The 21,959-nt window shown below is 42.6% G+C and overlaps 1 protein-coding gene across 1 annotated transcript in view; it reads left to right on the top strand.

Annotated features, from left to right (window-relative positions):
- DGKQ (diacylglycerol kinase theta) overlaps nt 1–19,062 on the top strand; it is a 144,238-nt gene extending 125,176 nt beyond the window's left edge. Inside the window, exons 22-23 of the mRNA XM_040417386.1 lie at nt 12,162–12,314; nt 16,792–19,062. Coding sequence (XP_040273320.1) covers nt 12,162–12,314; nt 16,792–16,896 — 258 coding nt within the window. The 3' untranslated portion in view covers nt 16,897–19,062. The remainder of the gene's footprint in view (nt 1–12,161; nt 12,315–16,791) is intronic.
- The last annotated feature ends 2,897 nt before the right edge of the window (nt 19,063–21,959 follow it).

Here is a 21,959-nt window from a genome sequence, read left to right as displayed (position 1 = left end):
TTTTGGGATGCAGGAGATTCTCCCTATCGCATGCGGCCGCACACTGATAGGCCTCCTTCAAGACAGTTTTGGGGTAACCCCTCTCCACAAACCGTTTCCGGAGGTCATCCGCTGATGCCTTAAAATCAGACCACTGAGAGCAATTTCGTCTCATTCTAAGGTATTGCCCCTTAGGAATGCCTTTTAAGTGGGTGTGAATGTCCACTTTCCCACCTCAAGAGTGCATTAGTGGCCGTGGGTTTGCGGAACACTTTTGTTCTCAGATATCCAGAGGGGTCAATCTCATTCGAGAGATCCAAGAAAGTCAGATGTTTTTCATCAATCACAGATGTGAAATATAGGCCCAAAGTATTTACATTCAGCCTAGATATAGTCAGAGAATTTTTTCTTTGTACCTCTCCACAATAAGAATATATCGTCAATGAACCTCATCCATAATAAAATGGATAAGGTCCATTCCTCCATCTCGTCACTAAACACCGTCTCTCTCTCCCACTAGAGGTTGGCGAAGGTTGGGGCACAAGGGCTGCCGATCGCCACCCCCCTGAGCTGGCGGTAGAGGGAATGGTCGAACATGATAACATTGTGGTGCAAAATAAAATTGAGCAAAGTTATTATCAGCTCATAATGCTCACGCGACCTGCATTTGTGGATTACAATATGTAGGGAAAACGAATCGCGAATTTAGGAGACGCATAGGGGAGAATTTACTGAAGATCAGAAGTCATGGTGCTACCACTATTGCGCAACCTAATCCACACTTCCCACCTTCCGTCTGAATTTATCTAATAGCGGTAATAAATTCAAACGGATAAAATCCTGAGGATCCGCCGATACCTGTATACCCAGATACTTAAAGGAGGGTACAACCTGCAAACCCGCAGTAAAACTATGATCTGTCTGCGTAGTATTTCCCAAAGGCATTGGCATTGAATTTGCCAAATTAATAGTCAGGCCAGAGAGACGCCCAAAATCATTAATGATTTGCATAGCTGCCGGCAGAGAGGAAGTCCAGTCATCAAGAAATAACAGAAGGTCGTCCGCATAGAGAGCAACCTTTTCCGTTACTGACCCACAAGTGATACCCTTCACCGCCTCTGCCTTTCGGAGAGCCTCTGCCAAAGGTTCCACCGCGATTGTTAATAATAGCGGCGAAAGAGGACACCCCTGTCTAGTCCCCCTGTGGAGTTCAAAGGAGTCAGAAAGATTGCCATTCACCTGTAGTCCAGCAGTAGGGCATGCATATAGTAACTGGACCCAATTAATAAACCCTGACCCGAATCCCATGGCCTTTAGTAAGGTAATGAGGTATCGCCATTCCACACTGTCGAATGCTTTGGCCGCGTCAAGAGACGCGACCGACGCATGCGTCTGGCCCACCTGAATATTCAGGTACAGTCGTCTAATATTCACTGCCGTTGACATGTTGGGTATGAAACCGGCTTGATCAGAGTGGATTACAGATTTAATCACCAGGTTCAAACGGTTAGCCAATACCTTCGCCAACAGTTTGATGTCCACCTGCAATAAGGAAATGGATCAGTAAGATTCTGCCTCTAGGACATCTTTTCCCGGTTTTGGGATAACCACAATAATGGCCTCTTTCATAGAAGCTGGCAGGGCCTTACTAGTTTGAGCCTCTTTAAATACTTCTAATAACTGGGGCAGGAGTACTGAGGAATAAGTTTTGTAAATTTCAGCTGGTAGTCCATCCCCACCAGGAGCCTTATTATTAGACATGTCTTGCAGCGCCATTTCCAATTCCATAAGGGAAATGGGGGCATCTAACTGGGATTGCTGGTCTTGTGTAAAAGCAGGGAGATCAAGTGGGACCAGAAAGTCCTCCATTTGAGCCTCAGTGGCAGTAATTTTTGAGGAATATAAATTGGAGTAAAAGGAGTACATGATCTCTACCACCTGCTTCGGGGAGGTACATATCGACCCTTCTGAATTACGCAGAGCTGGTATAAAGCTGGACTGATGTTGGGTCTTAGTTAAGAGAGCCAACAATCTCCCTGTCTTTTCTCCCTCCTCATAATACCGCTGTTTTTGAAAAAATCTCCTGTTCTGCGCATTCACCAATAATCTAGCATTCAGCGACTTTTGGGCCTCTTTCCACTTATTCTCAGAATCCACAGATGGATTTAAAATAAACTCAGCTTCTCTTTCCGCTACATCTTGCGTCAGTCTCCTCACCTTTTCTCTAGTCTCCTTTTTCCTCCCATTAATCCTCGCTATCAGAAGACCCCGTAAAAAGGCTTTCAGCGCATCACAAACAATCCTCCGTGAGGCAGTAGTTTAAATTAAAAGTGAAAAATTCTGTCAACTGCTGCTTAACATCCGCTACATCCACTAGTATATGCAGCCAATTCGGGTTAAATTTCCAACACCTGTCTCCCTGATGCAAGCGCGGCTGCAAGGCAATGATTGTCAGTAACGGAGAATGATCAGACAACCTCCTAGGGAGGTAAAGAATGTCTCGTACAAAACGGCCCATAGCCTCATTTCCTAGCACCAAGTCAATTCTAGACAAAGCCATACGAGCTAGAGTGACAAGAATACTGTTTCGCATCCGGGTTTCTCATTCTCCAGAAGTCAAAAAGCGCCGCCTCCTGTATTAGGCGCGTGAAGGGAGTAACACCCTCATTAATCACACTAGAGGTCTGGCTGAGCTTGTCTAGTTTTGGACAGGGAACAGTATTAAAGTCACCAAAAAGTAGAGTGGGAACCTGTGGCAAGTCCGCAATAAAGGAGATCACCTTCCTTATTAGCAGCGGAGAGTAGGGTGGGGGGGATATAAAATCCCTATAAGAACGCATTCAACATTAAATAAAGTGCAGTGCAAATATATATACCTCCCTTCCTCATCAATTTTTTTAGTGATGCAGGTAAATGGAATATTTTTATGAACCAAAATGCTCACTCCCCTGGCGTATGACGAATACGTAGCATGGAAGCTATGTCCAGCCCAGAAAGGAGTGAGCAAATGAGTGTCAGAGATGAGCAAGTGAGTTTCCTGCAAACAACATATTAAAGGCTGGTGCTGTCGTACATTGTCTAAAACTGCTTTTCTTTTGTTGGCGTCCTTGATCCCTCTCACATTCCAGCTCAGAAGATTTACGGAACTAGCCATAGTCATCAAACATCAGCAAGTGACTAATTAGAGCGTACTTCTTAAGAACTCGAGTTTCCCCAACCGCGACCTTTGGAACCCCCCATCCCTACCCCATGTAAATAGTTAGAACCAAAGGACGGACATCGGCTGTGCCAACAGGTCCCCGCAACAACTCCCATGAGAGGACCGCGGGATCAATAACCAAAACCCGTCAGCACTACCGGGTTTGGTGGTAAGATACAAAAATGAACTCTGAACCATGTAACACAGAACAATAAAAATAGAATTTGCAATCATTGGGGCCTATAAAGTCCATGGACTCACCACGATCAACCCCTCGGACTATGCAATTTCAATGTAATCTCAAACCTATCTATATTATATAATTTCTATGGATCCCTGTTATCTTTTGTTAGAAAGGGAAAAACAGTGCAACTAAAAATGGAAACTCTAGTACATAGCAGCACAGACATTCAGGCGCACGTTCTCATGCATGCATTCAGTGCAGTATACTCAAGTATTCAATGGCAATCAGAAGAAGAGATAATTCAGTCCCTGTCTGCCTGTGGTTCCGCCGCGCGGAGTTGTCGCTCATGACGATCCAGCCATCGCACCGCTTCTCTTGGGTCTTCAAAAAATTTGGTAGTCCCAAAGGCAACTACTCTCAATATTGCCGGATAAAGCATAGAATAGGCCACGTTGAGACCTCACAGGCAACGCTTTATATCCAGGAATTTCGCCCTTCTTTTCTGGATATCCAGAGAATAGTCGGGAAAGAGTGACACCTTCTGGCCGTTGATAGACATTGCAGGCATTTCACGAGCTTTTCTGAGGATAATGTCCCGATCTTTATAGTGATGGATGGTTTGCACCACTTCCAGCCACCACTTCCTCCACAGTCCCTAGGAGTTTTTGGCAACTCCATCCAAAGAGACCGAACGGGTTATGGCAGCACCGACCCCCCCCCCCCTTCTCTCTGTGTATCTGCCCTCACGGACGTTGTGCTTTAACCAGCACAACACCAAAAGGTTAGCACACTCCTTCCATTTCTCTAAACCGCATTATCGTTACCCACCACCCTATGAGCGCCTCTCCCTTCTTTTTGTCTCTCGCCTTAATTGCCGCGATCTTTATAGTGAAGTATTTTCATGAGCACTGGTCTGGGTGGGGCTCCCGGTGGTAATGGTCGGGTCGGAACCCGATGCGCTCTTTCTACTGCAAAAAGCGGAGTAAGGGATTTAGGCCCAAATTGCTCTTTAATCCAATTTTCAAAGAAGTCAGTAGGGTTCTGCCCTTCCACTTTTTCCGGTACTCCCACTATACGCACATTATTTCTGCGTAGACTGTTTTCCAAATCGTCCTGTTTGTCCGCAATAACAGCTAGCTTGCGGGCAAGCTCACTTGTTTCCCTTCTCAGAGGTGGTATGGCGTCCTCCAGATCCCCCATGCGGCCTTCTAAAGCAGTGGTACGCTCCGCCAACCGTTTTAAATCATGGCGCACTATAGACACGTCCTCTTTAATAGTACCTACTTGCATTGTAAGAGCAGTTAAGGACTTACTGCACTTAGTGATGGCTCGCAGGACGTCTTCAAGAGTGGGTTCTTCTGGCTCCATATCTGCATCCATCTCAGCTCTGTCTTTATAAGTTAGCAGGGAGTCACTTATGCCAGAGACATGCCTGGGTGCAGCGCCTGCAGCGGTATCTTCTTCCTCCGAATCAGTAGGAGGATTGTGTCTGTTGCCACTGCTGTTCTTTGCTGGGGTTGATGCTGTATTACAGGCATACTTGCCCAGCTTAGCTGCCGCTTCCCGCTGTACCTTTCCAGCGCGCTCTCGGCGCCTCAGCGTGTCTGGTCCGGCGCCATCTTGGATGTCCCTCTATCGGCACCGTCAGGTAAGTTGTAGGGATCAGATTATGGCATATGATGCGGTTATCAGGATAATATGCCGAGGGTATGCGGGAGCTCACCGGACCTGCGGCCGCTCACATGCTTGGCTAGCCACGCCCCCCCCCCCAATTTATAGACATCAGTTTCATCCAAATCTGGAGATATCTCATGGGCCCCATGTCCCCGTTTAGTTAGAACCCTAGCATTCGTCACCATAATACTTACTCCCCACATTCCTCCTGCATATTGGTCCTATACAGAAATAGGGTACGCACTGTCTATAGGGACTGCAGCCCTGAGGGACTAGTGCAGATATACTCTTAGGACTGCAACAGGAGTGTTCCTTTGTTTTCCATACTCCTATACACAATAAGGAGTTCTTGTGGTAGGGTCAATTTAGGAACCAGTATAATTATTGGTCTGAATCAGTTCCAGTTTACCCTATCAGCCTATATTTGTGGAGATTACTTTTTAATAAAATGAAATAAAGTGTTTTTAACGTACTTTATTTAGGCAGTTTACACTACACTGAACCACGTGCGTTTTGCTACTGCTACTACGGCAGCGACCATTAAAGACTATACACTTTACTATGAACAATAAAGTATATTTATTAACACAATAGCAAGTATAAAGTCTAATAATACGATATATATATATATATATATATATTAGTGAGACAGTGACAGGTCTCACGCAGAGTAGAGGCAAGGAAGGGGTGGATAGTTTGGTCCACACCCCTATTCCACCACAGGCGAGACCAGCTGGAGGTAATCAGGCTGGCACAAAGCACCTCCCAGGGTGTCAGCAAGGGGGGAGTGTGTTACCTGTGGACAGAGGCCTGGAGGCTCTGTGTGGTCCAAGCCAGGAGGGCTGAGAGACCACTATTCCCCATGTGTGCTGAGACACTGGACTGGAGACAGTGGGCGTACTGTGCTCTGTACAGCCAGGAGGCTGTGGGACATTGGCTCAGAAAGCCGCATGTGTTCAGAGTGTGAACAGGGACTTAGGTGAGTCAGGAATATTACAGTATGTTTAGTTAGAGCCTGGACGGGCGAGTGTTTATTATTTTGTATTATTGTTTGTTTATGCGGATGTGCCGCAATAAAGCACCGTTTTTGGATCTTAAACTTGGTGTCCTGAAGATATAAGTGAGAATGACTCCCGAAACAGAGCTGATCCCCTAATATATACAGTACAGACCAAAAGTTTGGACACACCTTCTCATTCAAAGAGTTTTCTTTATTTTCATGACTATGAACGCATCAAAACTATGAATTAACACATGTGGAATTATATACATAACAAACAAGTGTGAAACAACTGAAAATATGTCATATTCTAGGTTCTTCAAAGTAGCCACATTTTGCTTTGATTACTGCTTTGCACACTCTTGGCATTCTCTTGATGAGCTTCAAGAGGTAGTCCCCTGAAATGGTCTTTCAACAGTCTTGAAGGAGTTCCCAAAGATGCTTAGCACTTGTTGGCCCTTTTTGCCTTCACTCTGCGGTCCAGCTCACCCCAAACCATCTCGATTGGGTTCAGGTCCGGTGACTGTGGAGGCCAGGTCATCTGGCACAGCACCCCATCACTCTCCTTCATGGTCAAATAGCCCTTACTTTCAAAGTTTTCCCAATTTTTCGGCTGACTGACTGACCTTCACTTCTTAAAGTAATGATGGCCACTCGTTTTTCATTACTTAGCTGCTTTTTTCTTGCCATAATACAAATTCTAACAGTCTATTCAATAGGACTATCAGCTGTGTATCCACCTGACTTCTCCTCAACGCAACTGATGGTCCCAACCCCATTTATAAGGCAAGAAATCCCACTTATTAAACCTGACAGGGCACACCTGTGAAGTGAAAACCATTTCAGGGGACTACCTCTTGAAGCTCATCAAGAGAATGCCAAGAGTGTGCAAAGCAGTAATCAAAGCGAAAGGTGGCTACTTTGAAGAACCTAGAATATGACATATTTTCAGTTGTTTCACACTTGTTTGTTATGTATATAATTCCACATGTGTTAATTCATAGTTTTGATGCCTTCAGTGTGAATCTACAATTTTCATAGTCATGAAAACTCTTTGAATGAGAAGGTGTGTCCAAACTTTTGGTCTGTACTGTGTGTATATATATATATATATATATATATATATATATATATATATATATATATACATATAGACGCACACACCACAGTACAGTAATAGCACTACACTACACACAGTACAATATCTTACACAATTTCACCCCAAAATCTACTTAAGCATTAGGCCAAATGCACATGAATGTGGAACACGGACGTGAGCGGTCCTTGGTATCCCGGCCTGGCATCCTGCTGACAGCAGGAGCGCACGGCGTCATTGGTTGCTATGAACCCGTGCGCTTCATGCCGCCGCTGCACTACAGTAATACACTCGTATAGATCATACGAGTGTATTACTGTAGTGCAGCGGCGGCATGATTCGCACGGCGTCATAGCAACCATTGACGCCGTGCGCTCCTGCTGTGAGCAGGATGCCAGGCCGGGATACCACAGACCGCTCACGTCCGTGTTCCACGGCTGTGTGCATTCGGCCTTATACTCGCATACATATACAGTCAGGTCCATAAATATTGGGACATCGCTTTAACTGCAGACAGTTTGCATATGTGCCTCCCACTTGTTAAGGGGACAAAAGTAATGGAACAATTATCAGAGAGATAGCAAAAACATTAGGTGTGGCCAAAACAACTTAAAAAGAAGGAACGCAGCGGTGAGCTTAGCAACACCAAAAGACTCGGAAGACCACGGAAAACAACTGTGGTGGATGACCGAAGAATTCTTTCTTCACAACACCCTTCACAACAGTTGGCCAGATCAAGAACACTCTCCAGGAGGTAGGTGTATGTGTTTCAAAGTCAACAATCAAGAGAAGACTTCACCAAAGTGAATACAGAGGGTTCACCACAAAATGTAAACCATTGGCGAGCCTCAAAAACAGGAAGGCCAGATTAGAGTTTGCCAAACGACATCTAAAAAAGCCTTCACAGTTCTGGAACAACATCCTATGGACAGACGAGACCAATATAAACTTGTACCAGAGTGATGAGAAGAGTATGGAGAAGGAAAGGAACTGCTCATGATCTTAAGCATACCACCTCATCAGTGAAGCATGGTGGTGGTAGTGTCATGGCGTGGGCATGTATGGCTGCCAATGGAACCGGTTCTCCTGTATTTATTGATGATGTAACTGCTGACAAAAGCAGCAGGATGAATTCTGAAGGGTTTCGGGCAATATTATCTGCTCATATTCAGCCAAATGCTTCAGAACTCATTGGACGGCGCTTCACAGTGCAGATGGACAATGACCCAAAGCATATTGCAAAAGCAACCAAGGAGTTTTTTAAGGGAAAGAAGTGGAATATTATGCAATGGCTAAGTCAATCACCTGACCTGAATCCGATTGAGCATGCATTTCACTTGCTGAAGACAAAACTGAAGGGAAAATGCCCCAAGAACAAGCAGGAACTTAAGACAGTTGCAGTAGAGGCCTGGCAGAGCATCACCAGGGATGAAACCCAGCGGGGGTAATTGCAGGGCTAGAGGTACAGAGATGAGAGGGTTCAGGGAAGGGGTAACTGATTGGTTGGTGTAGAGGGGTAAAGGGTTACTCAGCCATCTCCAGGGTCAAGCTCCTTCCATGGAGCTGCATCTCTCTCCTGAGCGCTGCCTGCGTTCTCCTTCAGGTGGGGTTTCCCACTCTTTTCCCCGCAGCGCTGCCTGCGCTTATTGGGGGGATGTCTTTTGGGCAGGTCGGGTCCTTCTTTTGTTCTGAGCGCTGCCTGCACTGTCCTGGGGGCTGTGGGCCGCTCTCCTCCTCTGAGCGCTGGCTGCGCTCTCCTACTGGGGCTGTATGGGGGTAACTCCCGAACGCAGTGCCGCCGGACTATTTAAATCCGCCAGCGCTCGCTTCTGGGCAGCCTGCAGGCAAGGACACGTGGGCTGGCGTGGCAATATGACATCACCGCACAAGCCCGCGCGTCCCTGCCGTGCGCATCTTCTGTGACCGCATCTCCAGAGGTACGTGTACATACCTCTGGAGATGTTATCAAAAGGCAGGGAATCATTATTGATCCCCTGTCTTTTGAAGTAGTCGCACCACAATTGTCTAGCTATCTTGGCGGCATCGCCCTTCTGCAGGCGCACTGGTATGCGCCTGCAGGGGGATGAGGCTGGGGAAGGGGCACCCATGACTGGGGTCATGATTTGGCTATATTATAAATATATATATATCTATATAGATGCTTGGGGCATATATATATATATATATATATATATATATATATATATATATATATATATACCCAATATAAACCTGGGGCATATTATATAATACAAATATATCCCCACATATACTGGCCAAACAGGGCCAACATATGTATATATTAAAGGACATATATTTGCATACTACTCCTTCCCTCTACATCCATATTGCTTCCTTTGCTGGCTGGATTAATTTTTACCTCACATTATACACTGCTTGTTTCCATGGTTATGACCACCCTGTAATCCATCAGTTGTTGCACCAGCCTATGTGAGCTCCCACGGTTCGGGCCACCTGAGATGCCGGTGCTTTTTACTATACTGTGCAAGTACAACCACTGCTGGTGATTTTCAAGGTGGTCGTATCCATGGAAATGAGCAATTTATAATGCAATGGAAAAATGAATCCACCCAGCAAAGGAAGTAATATTGATAATAACAATACATTAGTAAATTGCTTGTATTAGTTTTTTTCTACATGATAAATGCTGTTTGTTGAAGTGACCCAACCCCTTTAAGGCTGTAGGACTCCAGCGAACAACAGTGAAAGCCATTATGTGGACAATCCAAGAGCACACAGATAGACCTGGAGTCCAGTAAACTATGAAATTATGGAAGAAGTCTATTGCTACACAGGAGTCCTGTGAAAACATTCCAGTTTCCTTTCAGTGTATTAAAAAGGCCATGAGCAGAATACACAGTATAAAAGGCTATACGTTTCGAAAGAATACCTGTAACAAAGTATAACTAATTTGTAGCTTCTCTGTACAGAATCTGCAGCAATAATGAGCTTGCTGTAGATTCATTAAAGGGATTTTTCACCTTTTTTTTTTATAGATCCTCAGGATAGGTCCGACACATCACCTCCACCGATAAGCTATTTGTAGCATCCGTCCTTGCTAGAGACATAAGTGGTCGGAGCTAAAAGCAAAAGGTTCCATCCATTATGTCAGGGGTGGTCAACATCCGGCACTCCAGCTGTTGTAAAGCTACAACTCCCAGAATGCATACTCAGAACTCTCGTAGAAATGAATATGTAGTAGTTTTACAACAGCTGGAGTGCCGAAGGTTGCAGAACCCTGCACTATGTAGTGTCCTGACTTAAGTGCTGCAGTTCGGCTCCAGTTCAATTCACTTGGACCCTAACGATCTGGTATTGATGACATATCTGAAGTATAGCGAGTTTCTTCCACAGATCTGCTTTTTGGCTGCTTCTCAGTCTTCAACTGCATTGTGTACATGGATTCTAGACTAGGTTCTACAGACTAGCAGTACATTATTAGTCTCCGTTCAGTGGTGGGTCGAAAGCCAGATTGTAGGAAGTCAAAGAGGCAGGAGAGGTGAGAGGACAGTTCAGAATGGACATGTTGCTCAAGTAGCTTTGAGGCAAATGGAAGAAGTGATATGGGGCGAAAACTGGACAAAGCAGATGGGTCAAGTGAAGGCTTTTGGAGGATGGTTATAATGGTAGCATGTTTAAAACCAGAGGGGAAGACACCAGAAGTTAGTGATAGGTTGAAGAGATGAATTAGGGCTGGGATAAACACTGTGGTGAGATTAGGGATGAGGTGGGATGGGATTGGGTCAAGTGTACAGGTGGTGAGATGTGATCTGGAGAGTAGAGTGGAGAGTTTTTCTTCTGTAATGGTGGAGAAGCTGGTTTTGTGAGAAGAGGACTGAGCAGTTGTGTAGAGGGTCTGTGTGGACTGTGCACTGAAGCTTTCTCTAATGTTGTCTATCTTTGTTTGAAGTATGTGGCAAAGTCCTCAGCTGAGATGAGAGGGTAGGGGCGCTGGGGGACGGAGAAGGGAGTTAAGTGTTAAAAAGTTGTTTAGGGCTGTGGGACAGGGAAGATATGAGAGATGAGAAGTAGGCCTGTTTTGCATCAGCGAGTGAGGATTTGAAAATTAAAAGGGATTGCTTGTATGCGGTGAAGTGATCCTTAGAATGGGATTTTATTCCATTGCCGTTCTGCAGCCCTGAAAGCTTGTCTGAGTTTTTTGGTCAGGTTGGTGTGCCAGGGTTGTCTGTTGATTTTTCGGATTTTATTGTGTGTGAGACGGGCAACTGAGTCCAGAGCTGTACTTATTGTGGTGTTATACAGGATGGTGGCAGTATCTGGGTCTTGGAGGGAACAAATGGTAGAGAGTGGGTGAAGAGAGTCAGAAAGCAAGTGAAAGTCGAGATGTTTAAGGTTCCTGCGGGGGTGTGTTAGTGTTTGGACTTGGGGAGCAGCAGAAGAGAAGGTGAGTAGGTTGTGGTCGGATAGGGGGAGAGGCGAATTAGAAAGGTTAGATAGGGAGCAGAGGTGGGTAAAGCGAAGATCGAGCGTAACCATCTCTGTGGGTGGGAGCGGAAGACCATTGCGAGAGGCTGAAGGAGGAAGAGAGTGATAGGAGTTTAGAGGCGGCTGAGTGACAGTTGTCAGTAGGGATGTTGAAGTCGCCCATGATGATAGTGGGGATGTCGGCAGAAAGAAAGTGTAGGAGCCAGGTGTTAAAGTGGTCAAGAAAGATGGTGGCTGGGCCTGGGGGGCAGTAAATGACAGTTACTTGGAGGGTTGGAGGGAGAGTAGATGCGGACAGAGTGTACTTCAAATTAAGTGAGCGTAATGGAGGGTGGCAGTGGAGTTTGGCTGTAGGAGCAGGTGTCTGATGGGAGAAGACCAACTCCTCCACCATGTTAGCAGCCGGGATGGTGCGTGTGAGTGAAATTAAATCCGCTATAAGAGAGTTCAGCAGGGGAGGAGGTGTCAGAGAGTGTCAGCCATTGTGAAGTAGTATATTTTACATTATAAAGGGAAGTGACTTACATAATATTAGCAATATATTTTTTTCTTTGTGGGCCAGGGCCAAGTTCAAGGAGGACTTCGTTCAGGTATTCGAATTGCTCAGGGCTCCTACTTCCGAGTGACACTTTTAAGACCTATTCCAGTCCAAGTAGATGGTGAGCCCTGGATCCAGCCACCAGGACAAATAATTATTTCTGCTGCTGGACCAAAGGTAAGACAAATAAAAATAAATCAGTCACCTAGTTGTGGTACTTTTCCAGTCAACCAATTGTTTTATAACTGGGAGGCACGTTATTTTGTCCAAAGATCACATTGTCCAGTTATATTCATTGAAGGGGCTTCAATAAAATACTGGGACATATTTATAACGAAAACAGTGTAATGTTCATCCCCAAAATGGGTTGGTTACTTTCAAGTCACACTCTGAAGTACTGATTTATTTGTCACTGCTCCTGAAAAAAGCCTCATGGAGGATTGCAGGATCTATATTTGTGGATTACTCAGGTCAGATTGACATCTCAATAAAAAAAAAATTTGCCTTTAAAAAAAAAAAAAAAGCAAGTCTGCCATAGTTTTTGGGGATGTGTTTACTCTGTTTACCATGTGGTATAAATATACATGTTAACTTTTATTCTGTGGGTCTTTATCATCCCAGTGATATCATATTCCTATACCTTATTTTTTTTGACTATTAGATGAACTTTTTAGCAAGAAAAATTTAGCTAAAAAGTGCCTCCAGCTTGTAGGCTGCAGTCATGGTGGTCCAGCAGTGCCAGACGTCCTTGACTGCTTCCTTAACTCCTTCCTTACATCCGCCGTACATGTACGGCAGATGTCTGGTCTTTAAAGATGGATCTGAGCACCATAGCCGCCGGGTGCCTGCTGTTTCATACAGCAGACACCCACTGTTAATTTCCACAATTGGCGGTATAAAAAGAAACGTAGACCATACAGTAAATGACGCAATGGAAAAAAAAAACAAAAAACGGCTAATTCACAGTTTTTTCATCACCGTTATCAAAGTCATACACACCCCAAAATGGTATTATCAAAAATTACAGATTGTCCCGCAAAAAATGAGCCCTCATACATCTCCATAGACTTAACTATAAAAAAAAGTTATGGGGGTCATAATTTTTTTTTAAACGTTTTTTTTTTTTTCAGTATTAAAACGCAAGAAAAACTATACATATGTGGTATCGCCGTAATAGTTCTGACCTGGAGAATGAAGTGCACAAGTCTGTTTTACCGCATAATGAAAGCCCATAAAACTGTGGCGGAATATTTGTATTATTTTTTCTTTTTTTTTTTTTTTTACAAATTTAACCTATTTTGAATTTTTTTCCCGCTTCTCACCACATTGTATGCAATATTAAATGGTGGTATTTACCACTCTACAACTTAAAATCTAACTAGTTTTGGTTCCGAGGTACCAGTCGGAATTGAAGCCAAATTTGGTTTCAAGTTTTAAAGTGGTTTTCCACTTTAAAAATCAACTACCGAAGTTATTTAACAAAGTCATGTGTGACTTCACGAATAACTAATTGCGGCTAAACCGGGCCTATACATTTTAATGCTGTAATATTAATCTGTAGTAGTGCTGTAGTATTAATCTGAAGTTTTGAACAAAGCGACTTCGGATGTAACATCCAAAGCTCGCTTTGCTCATCACTACTCATATGCATTATGTAAGAAGTATTACCATTGCTGAAGACCTTTATCTATGTTGTAATTGATTCGGACTTCCTGCAAACATCAGTTATGGAACAGAAGAGACTTGCTTTTAACCCCTTACGGACACATGACGTACCGGTACGGCATGTTTCCCGAGTCCTTAAGGACACATGACGTACCGGTACGTCATGGGTTTAAAACGCGATTGCGGCGAGGCGGGGGTTAATCGGAACAGGATGCCCGCTGAAATCATTCAGCGGGCATCCTGTCACAACGCCGGGGGGGCGGCGTATCGGCAATCGCAGCAAACCGCAGGTCAGTTGCAGCGCGGGAATCAGAAACTTTAAAATGCCCAAAATAAAGATTTTTTTCACCCACCCCTGAATGATTTTATGCCGGCGTCCAGTAGGCCTGCACAATATATTGCCATCGCCATATCACAATCGCCAATTGGCCGACCCAAAAATGCTGCAATTGTATTACCATATTTTTCGCTTTATAAGACAAACTTTTTCCCCCAAAAAGCGATGGTTGACTTTTTACGTGGCTGACACGGATGTATCGCCGGCCGCTATGCTGCACAGCGCGGCCGGCGATACATGAGTTACAGTACGGGGAGGGAGGAGGTGCTGGAGGCAAGTCGTTATTTTAATGAACAAATGTTCTTCTATTTATTCTGTTTATCTGGCAAGTTTTGTATTTTGTACTTTTGCAGTAATGCAAATATGTTTTTTCATTTAGTAAAAGATGTTTTATTTTGAAAAACACTGTGCATTTCAGTTCTGGAGTTAAGCATAACTACATTTCAGCATTATCAGTAATTTGTGTGTGCTTTTGCCTTGAAAATCCAAGCAAATAGACCCTTTAGCACAATTCCCTTAAAATATCGTATCGCATATCGTTATCGCAATTTTTAGGGCCCTAATCACAATCGCACAAAATTCCCATATATCGTGCAGCCCTAGCGTCCAGTGGGTATACCAGAGTGTCAGCACATTGCTGACACTCTGGTATAAACGGCTGACATCTGTGCTGTGATGTCAGCCGTTTAACCCTTTCCATACCGGAACTATGGAGACACTATAACATGATTTTTTTTTTTTGTTTCAAAAATGATATTATTGTGTAAAACTTACATAAATAAAAAAATGGTATACATATTAGGTATCGCATCCGTGACAACCTGCTCTATAAAAATACCACATGATCTAACCTGTCAGATGAATGTTGTAAATAACAAAAAAATAAACTGTGCCAAAAAAGCTATTTCTTGTTACCTTGCCTCACAAAAAGTGTAATATAGAGCAACCAAAAATCATATGTACCCTAAACTACTACCAACAAAACTTCTCTAGGGGTGCATCAGGGGGGCTTCAAATGGGACATGGTGTAAAAAAAAAAAACAGTCTAGCAAAATCTGCTTTCCAAAAACCGTATGGCTTTCCTTTCCTTCTGCGCCCTGCCGTGTGCCTGTACAGCAGTTTACGACCACATGGGTTGTTCCTGTAAACTACAAAATCAGGGCCATAAATATTGAGTTTTGTTTGGCTGTTAACCCTTGCTTTGTAACTGGAAAAAAAAATATTTAAATGGAAAATCTGCCAAAAAGTGAAATTTTGAAATTGTATCTCTATTTTCCATTAATTCTTGTGGAACACCTAAAGGGTTAACAACGTTTGTAAAATCAGTTTTGAATACCTTGAGGGTAGTGTTGAGCGAACTTCTGTTTTAAGTTCGGCGTCTAAAGTTCGGCTTCCGGTTAGCGGAGAATCCCGATATGGATTCCGAATTCCGTTGTGGTCCGTGGTAGCGGAATCAATAATTGGCCATTATTGATTCCGCTACCACGGACCACAACGGAATTCAGAATCCATATCGGGATTCTTCGCTAACCGGAAGCCGAACTTTAGACGCCGAACTTAAAACAGAAGTTCGCTCAACACTACTTGAGGGGTGTAGTTTCTAGAATGGGGTCATTTTTGGGTGGTTTCTATCATGTAAGCTTCACAAAGTGATTTCAGACCTGAACTGGTCCTTAAAAAGTTGGTTTTTGAAAATTTATGAGAAATTTCAAGATTTACTTCTAAGCTTTGTAACGTCCCCCAAAAATAAAATGTAATTCCCAAAATGATCCTAACATGAAGAAGACATATGGGAAATGTAAAGTAATAACTATTTTTGTAGGTATAAATATGTATTCTAGAAGTAGAGAAATTGAAATTTTCAAATTTTTTGGCAAATTTGTTATTTTTTTTATAAATAAAAATGAATTTTTTTAACTCCATTTTACCAGTGTCATGAAGTACAATATGTGACGAAAAAACAATCTCAGAATGGCCTGGATAAGTCAAAGCGTTTTAAAGTTATCACCACATAAAGTGACACTGGTCAGATTTGCAAAAAATGGCCTGGTCCTGAAGGTGAAAATGAGCCCGGTCCTTAAGGGGTTAAAATCTCTCATGACCAATATATAACTGGGACTCGTCTCAGAAACCTCTGTTTACACCAACGCCTTCAATTTTACCCCATGACGTATCAAAAGTGAACAAAAATTTGACATTACTTAACCCTATTCTGAATAAGTAGGACTGTCTAGTATGCATCCCTCTGATCACTGCCAGTGACTCCAGGCTGAAGTGAACACACAGTATGGTCTCGCGAGATAAGGTACATTTTGTGAGGCCATATTGAACTTGCCTCTGACGCTATCTGCACTGATTGGACAACATCAGAGTAGTGAAGAAGACTCCTACTTGGTGGCCACCCCCTTGGCTAACGACAGGCACATTTACATAATGCATGCTGGAATTATTGAGTACCATATCTCTGGTATGGGGGAGGTCTGCAACAAAAATATAAAAATAAAAAGCACTGCAATCTTCAAGGCAGCCGAGCCAAATCGGGCAGGTACTGCTTTTTACATATTGGACCACTCCTCTTTGTAGATACGTCATATGAATTAAGGTACCTAAGAGTTTGGCTTATGACCTTTTTGTATGTCTATTGTGTTTTAGGTTCATATGCTAAAGAAATCAAAGCAGAAGCAAAAGAAAACCTCACCAAGTTCCAAAGAATCTAAAGGAGACCCTGTAACAGTCTCTAACGACAACGGCAGCTAAGAATAAGAGTCCACACTGGAACTTCTCAGTAAAACACTGTAGTGCACACTTGAGGCAGAAGAGGACTGAAGTCCCGTAAATGCCTTCTGTGGGATCGTGACACAGAATTCTACTTCCATAGTATACGTTCCACCATGTAATACAGCCGCTGCAGCTCCCAGTGACCATTTTAGTAAATCAGGGTTGTAGGCTTGTATACCTATTGTAGATATTATTCCACCTTTTATAATGACTTAACAAGTAGCTTCTGCATGCTACAACATGGCTGTCAGGGTGATTATTTGTGGCTTAGACACTGTGCACCGGGTGATTATTTACCACTGTGGTTATGCCTGATTGTATCAAGGATAAATTATTGTAGGTTCTCTGTGATTTCAGTGTCCAAACACTTAAAGCAAGAACTAACTAGGAAGACCTCTAAACAGACCATTGTACTAGTAACTCACCTTAGTAAAAGGCTTGCGGACAAACAGGAAAATCCCATACGTGTTCTGTACTGTATTTAAGGCACTATTTTTAGAAGATGTATTTTTATTCAGTAGTAATATTAATATAATGAGCAGATTTTTCGAGAGATTTCAGTTTTATTCCTTCCCATAAAAAGGTGTTCATTTAGGTGAAATTACGCTATGCAAGGGAAACATGACAGTATATATTGCCAAGGACTATACTTTAAAGGAAAGCGGCGGAGGTTTACGTTCCCGTGATATTTATGTGGCATGAGATTGACAGAAGTATTAATATTCCTTGTGATTTACACCTAGTATGCGAGCACCAGATAACTGTTCAGCTCTATAGCATTCTGCAACCATGGACCGTTAAGTAAATTATACTTAACAGATTATTTTCTATTCCTTGTAATTTAAGCCCAGTTGGTCTGTTTGTTGTGACCGTCCGTGTGTCATGTAATTGTGCTGGTAACAATTTAATGCATAGTGTGTTCAACATGTGTACTAACATCCAAGTGCTGTCATACTAAATCTCCAATAAGTGGGAGTTCTCTATTCGTTTGTGGTAATTTGGCAGTGATTATTTTACTAGCTATTGTGCGTTTACTACATTTGCAGAGGTGAAGAGTATGGATGTTTTAGATGGTTTTCTATATGTGTATATATGTGTAAAAATGCATGGAAAGATGTTTTCAATTTGTGTAGACATTTGCTGCTACAGTACTTTGTACAGAAAATGCTGCAGCAACATCATTTAGTTTTACCCCTTTACCACCAGGAGGGGAATCGGGCCAAAGTTCCTACGTAAACCGGGAGTCGGCACTGTGCAATCGGAAACATTGCTTCGGCAAAAGCATTTTAAAAATTTGTTAATTGACTTTTCTTTCTGTGTATTGGCAAGTAAGACGAAGGATAGTCCTATATTGTAACTGTGTAACACAGTGAAATGAATCCAGTATTTGAAGCCTGTAGCGGTGCAGTAGTGATATTATGTGTGTTCTCATCCCAACAGGCATTGCTTAACAGCGGACACAATGACAAATCTCTTTTTGTGTATATTCTCATCAAACATAACTGACAGAAAACATCATAAACTGACAATTTATTGTGGCATGCTCATATGTGGGATTCATTAATATATTACTTCTCTATAACTTTATAAACTGTTCGTGCCACATTTTCGGCCACAGTTGGCTGCCTTATTAAAAAGTGTTTCAAATTCCTTTTCATGTACCTTTAGTAAATAGCCCAAGTATGGGTTATTAAAACATATTACTAAATCAGAATGATGGCTTATAAAATTCGGCTTAAAGGGGGTTTCCACTCCTTTACCACCGAACAGCTTTTTAGCAGTAGCTCTGGAAGTTGGCAGGAGAACTGCACAGCTCTGTCCGTTGTGCAGTGGACCGGTTACTGCAATGCTGCTCCCATTCACTTCAATGACTGGAGCTACTGCAGAACAGCTGATTGATAGCGGGTGGGCTGTCACACCCCACTGATCAGCACAGGCCATCCCTATCTGAAGTCTAATGTTCTAGCAAATGTATCTAAATATTAAGAGGCTAAGATGAATAATACCAATGCAGGACTTCTGTAGTTATCTGGTCTTGAGTCCCTCTGCACAGCTGGAAGATGCACCATAGTTATGTAGAGGTGCAGGCCGTGCGACAGACTTAAATCTATACCAGCTCCCTTACTGGTGTAGATTTAAGCCATTTTCTAATCCAAAAACTGGTCCACAGCACGCCCCATTTTTACGCCACTTTGGAAAAGTACCGCGAGCAGGGAAATGTTGCAGATTTTGCTGCAAAATGCCATGCGAGAAAATCTGTGACTTATATACGCCACAATAATATGTATATGAATGTCCACCAATGTGTGTAAAATTCTCGTTCTAACTCTCGTGTTAACTAATTTTATTACAAAGTGGCCAGAGAAATTCTAATGTAAATATGGGAAATGTAAGTATTTAATATTGCTAAGTCTAGGAAAATATTTGTTTTTTTTTAAGAGAGAAAATATCTATCCCATTTACACTGTGGAATAACCAATCTGAGGTTTTTTGTTGTACATTTTAAGAACCTTTAATTGACATTAACAGTCATTTGAAATGCCTTTGATGCAAGGTTTGTACTAAATATAATACGATTATACTTGTCGTATGTAATACTTTTAATACAACATTAAGGGCATCTGTCTGCCCAGTCTTCAGTAGATTATCCCAAAGTAAAAATATGGTTATGTTTGCCAAATAACATACTTCTCACCAAAGATAACCAGGTAACCCGATGGTAACTGAGATGCCAGTGCCTGGTATACATTTACACAGTAACCAGTAACTGATGTGTTACAATACAAGATAGAGGTACGTGATGTAACAAAAGTTTGTGGGTTTTTTTCCTCACAAAGTACAAACCTTTTCTAGGGGCCTGAACTGTTGGCAGCAAAAGTGCCAGTCAGCAGCTGCCTGTTCACACAACCTTGCCTCCGCGTGTAGCTGATTGTGCTGGTGTTCAACTGCCACATACAATTATGCCACCAGGACTTTCACTACTAGGAGCACTGAAATAATACACCAGACACCCAGTTTGTGTCCAGCGTATTCATGAGGCGAGGGCTCTCTTGTCCCTCCGGGCAATGCTTGACAGGCTGCTGGTGTATGCACATATATACAGCTGCCTGTCAGTCACTGCCATGCCAGTTTTGCTCATTGACGTTAATGGGGGCAAGTGTGGGAAGGATGGACTTAAGGCTGTCAGGTGCCCTTAGGAAATTTATTAAGCCAAGTCTTGTAGAATTCTGCAGCAGAATATGCGGTGTGCAAAGTCTAAGTGCTGAGGCTATGGGGTACAGGAATCTTTTTATTTCGCTATACCATACACTCTTCCCCTGTATATTCAGTGCTGTTAAAAAGTAAAACATGTTAAAGGGGTTGTCCGGGATCAAAACATTTTTTTTTAAATACGTTTACACACTCTTAATAGCCGATTCAAGGTCCCCACATATGTTTTCTTGTATTTTCTCCTCTTCTTCAGGGCTCCCACAGTCCCCCACTCATTGTTGACATCGATGTTTATGTTAGCGCTAACTTCCTGCCGCACAGCGTCACCTCCTCTGTGCATCCGCCCCCCTGAATCATTCTTTCTCCTGCCTGCTGCAGAATTTGCATATATTTTACATAGGAGGTGTTTACTATGCTAAGTAGCATAGTGCTCTGCCTCCTTCATTGAGAAGAAAGCGCACTGCCCGGTGATGTCACAGGACCAGAGGGGCGGGGTTTAGAGTCATGTGTTGCCACCTAGTTTCCGCCCCTCAGTGCGCTCTGCTAATCACTGAGCACACTGAGGCTGACGGTGACGTCACCAGGCTCCCTGCGAAGCGGAAGCAGAGGCTTCGCTCTGCAGTAAGGGACCCGGTACGTCACTGAATCTTTGAAAAGCAGCACTTCTGGCAGAGGATTTATGACATGAAAACGGGGCATTAGAAAAGTCTGGCACAGGTAGGACAGGAATGTATGTAATATTTATGTGCTTGGTGTTCACTTGTAGCAATGTCCCCAATCCTGGACAACCCCTTTAAGTTCTAGGAGGTTATATATTTTTTTAGATTGAAACTGTTATTTTTTTATTTTTAATTACCCCAGGAGATTGTTTATCCTTTATTGGTTACAATTACATTATTTCACTTATGAAATTCGTTCACGCTTCGTTTGGTGGTAAAAGGTGAATCGCGTTATGGAATCCGTTACCACAGACCATAATGCAATTTCATGACAGAATGCATAACGGAATGCCTTTAGAGGCATTCTGTTATTCATTCCGTCATAATAGAAGTCTATGGGCTGCAAAACGGATCCGTCCTGTTTCGCAGGAGAGGACTCCCCTGCATAACGGAAACAGGACGGATCCGTTATGCAGCCCATAGACTTATATTACGACGGAAGGCCTCTACAGGCATTCCGTTATGCATTCCGTCATGGAGTTGCGTTATGGTCCGTGGTAACGGAATCCATAACGCAATTCACCTTTTGCCACCAAAGTGTTAACGAATTTCAAAATATTACATGTTACAATTTTTTTACCTGCAAAATCTAGAGATTTTATTTTTGAGGAATATTTGAAGTGATCATTGTAATATCTGATTAGGATAAAATTATCTTTACGGCAAAAACAAGCAAGCGGTAGAGACGTTGTGCTGAGAATATAGGATATTGTGAGTGTGATTTAAATTTTGTGTTGTATGATAAACTCTATAGAAAAAAACTATACTATAGTGATAGAAAATCCTTTTTATTTGTTTTATCTTTTAATGTTGGCATAGCCTAAGGTCACAGTTAATATTCTCGGCTGCCGAATTATCATTTAAAATTTTAAAAAGCCTGAAAAATTAAAACAAAACATGTATTAATTTTACACTATATTTTGACTACTCTCATTATTCCATTGTGCCTTTCCATACCAAATTGCAGATCAGAACAGTTGTAGACTGATATTGCTTTAAAGACCAATAACTGTTTAATTTTTCTTAATCTTTATATTGTTATAATTCACACAGAGTTTTCCACAGCTACTTGCAGGGACTGCAGCTAGAATTAAATATTTCTCATATCTGGAA

Source organism: Bufo bufo, chromosome 2 (assembly GCF_905171765.1).
Source record: "Bufo bufo chromosome 2, aBufBuf1.1, whole genome shotgun sequence".
In the NCBI taxonomy this organism is placed as follows: Eukaryota; Metazoa; Chordata; class Amphibia; order Anura; family Bufonidae; genus Bufo; species Bufo bufo.
This window is presented reverse-complemented; position numbering and strand designations above follow the sequence as displayed.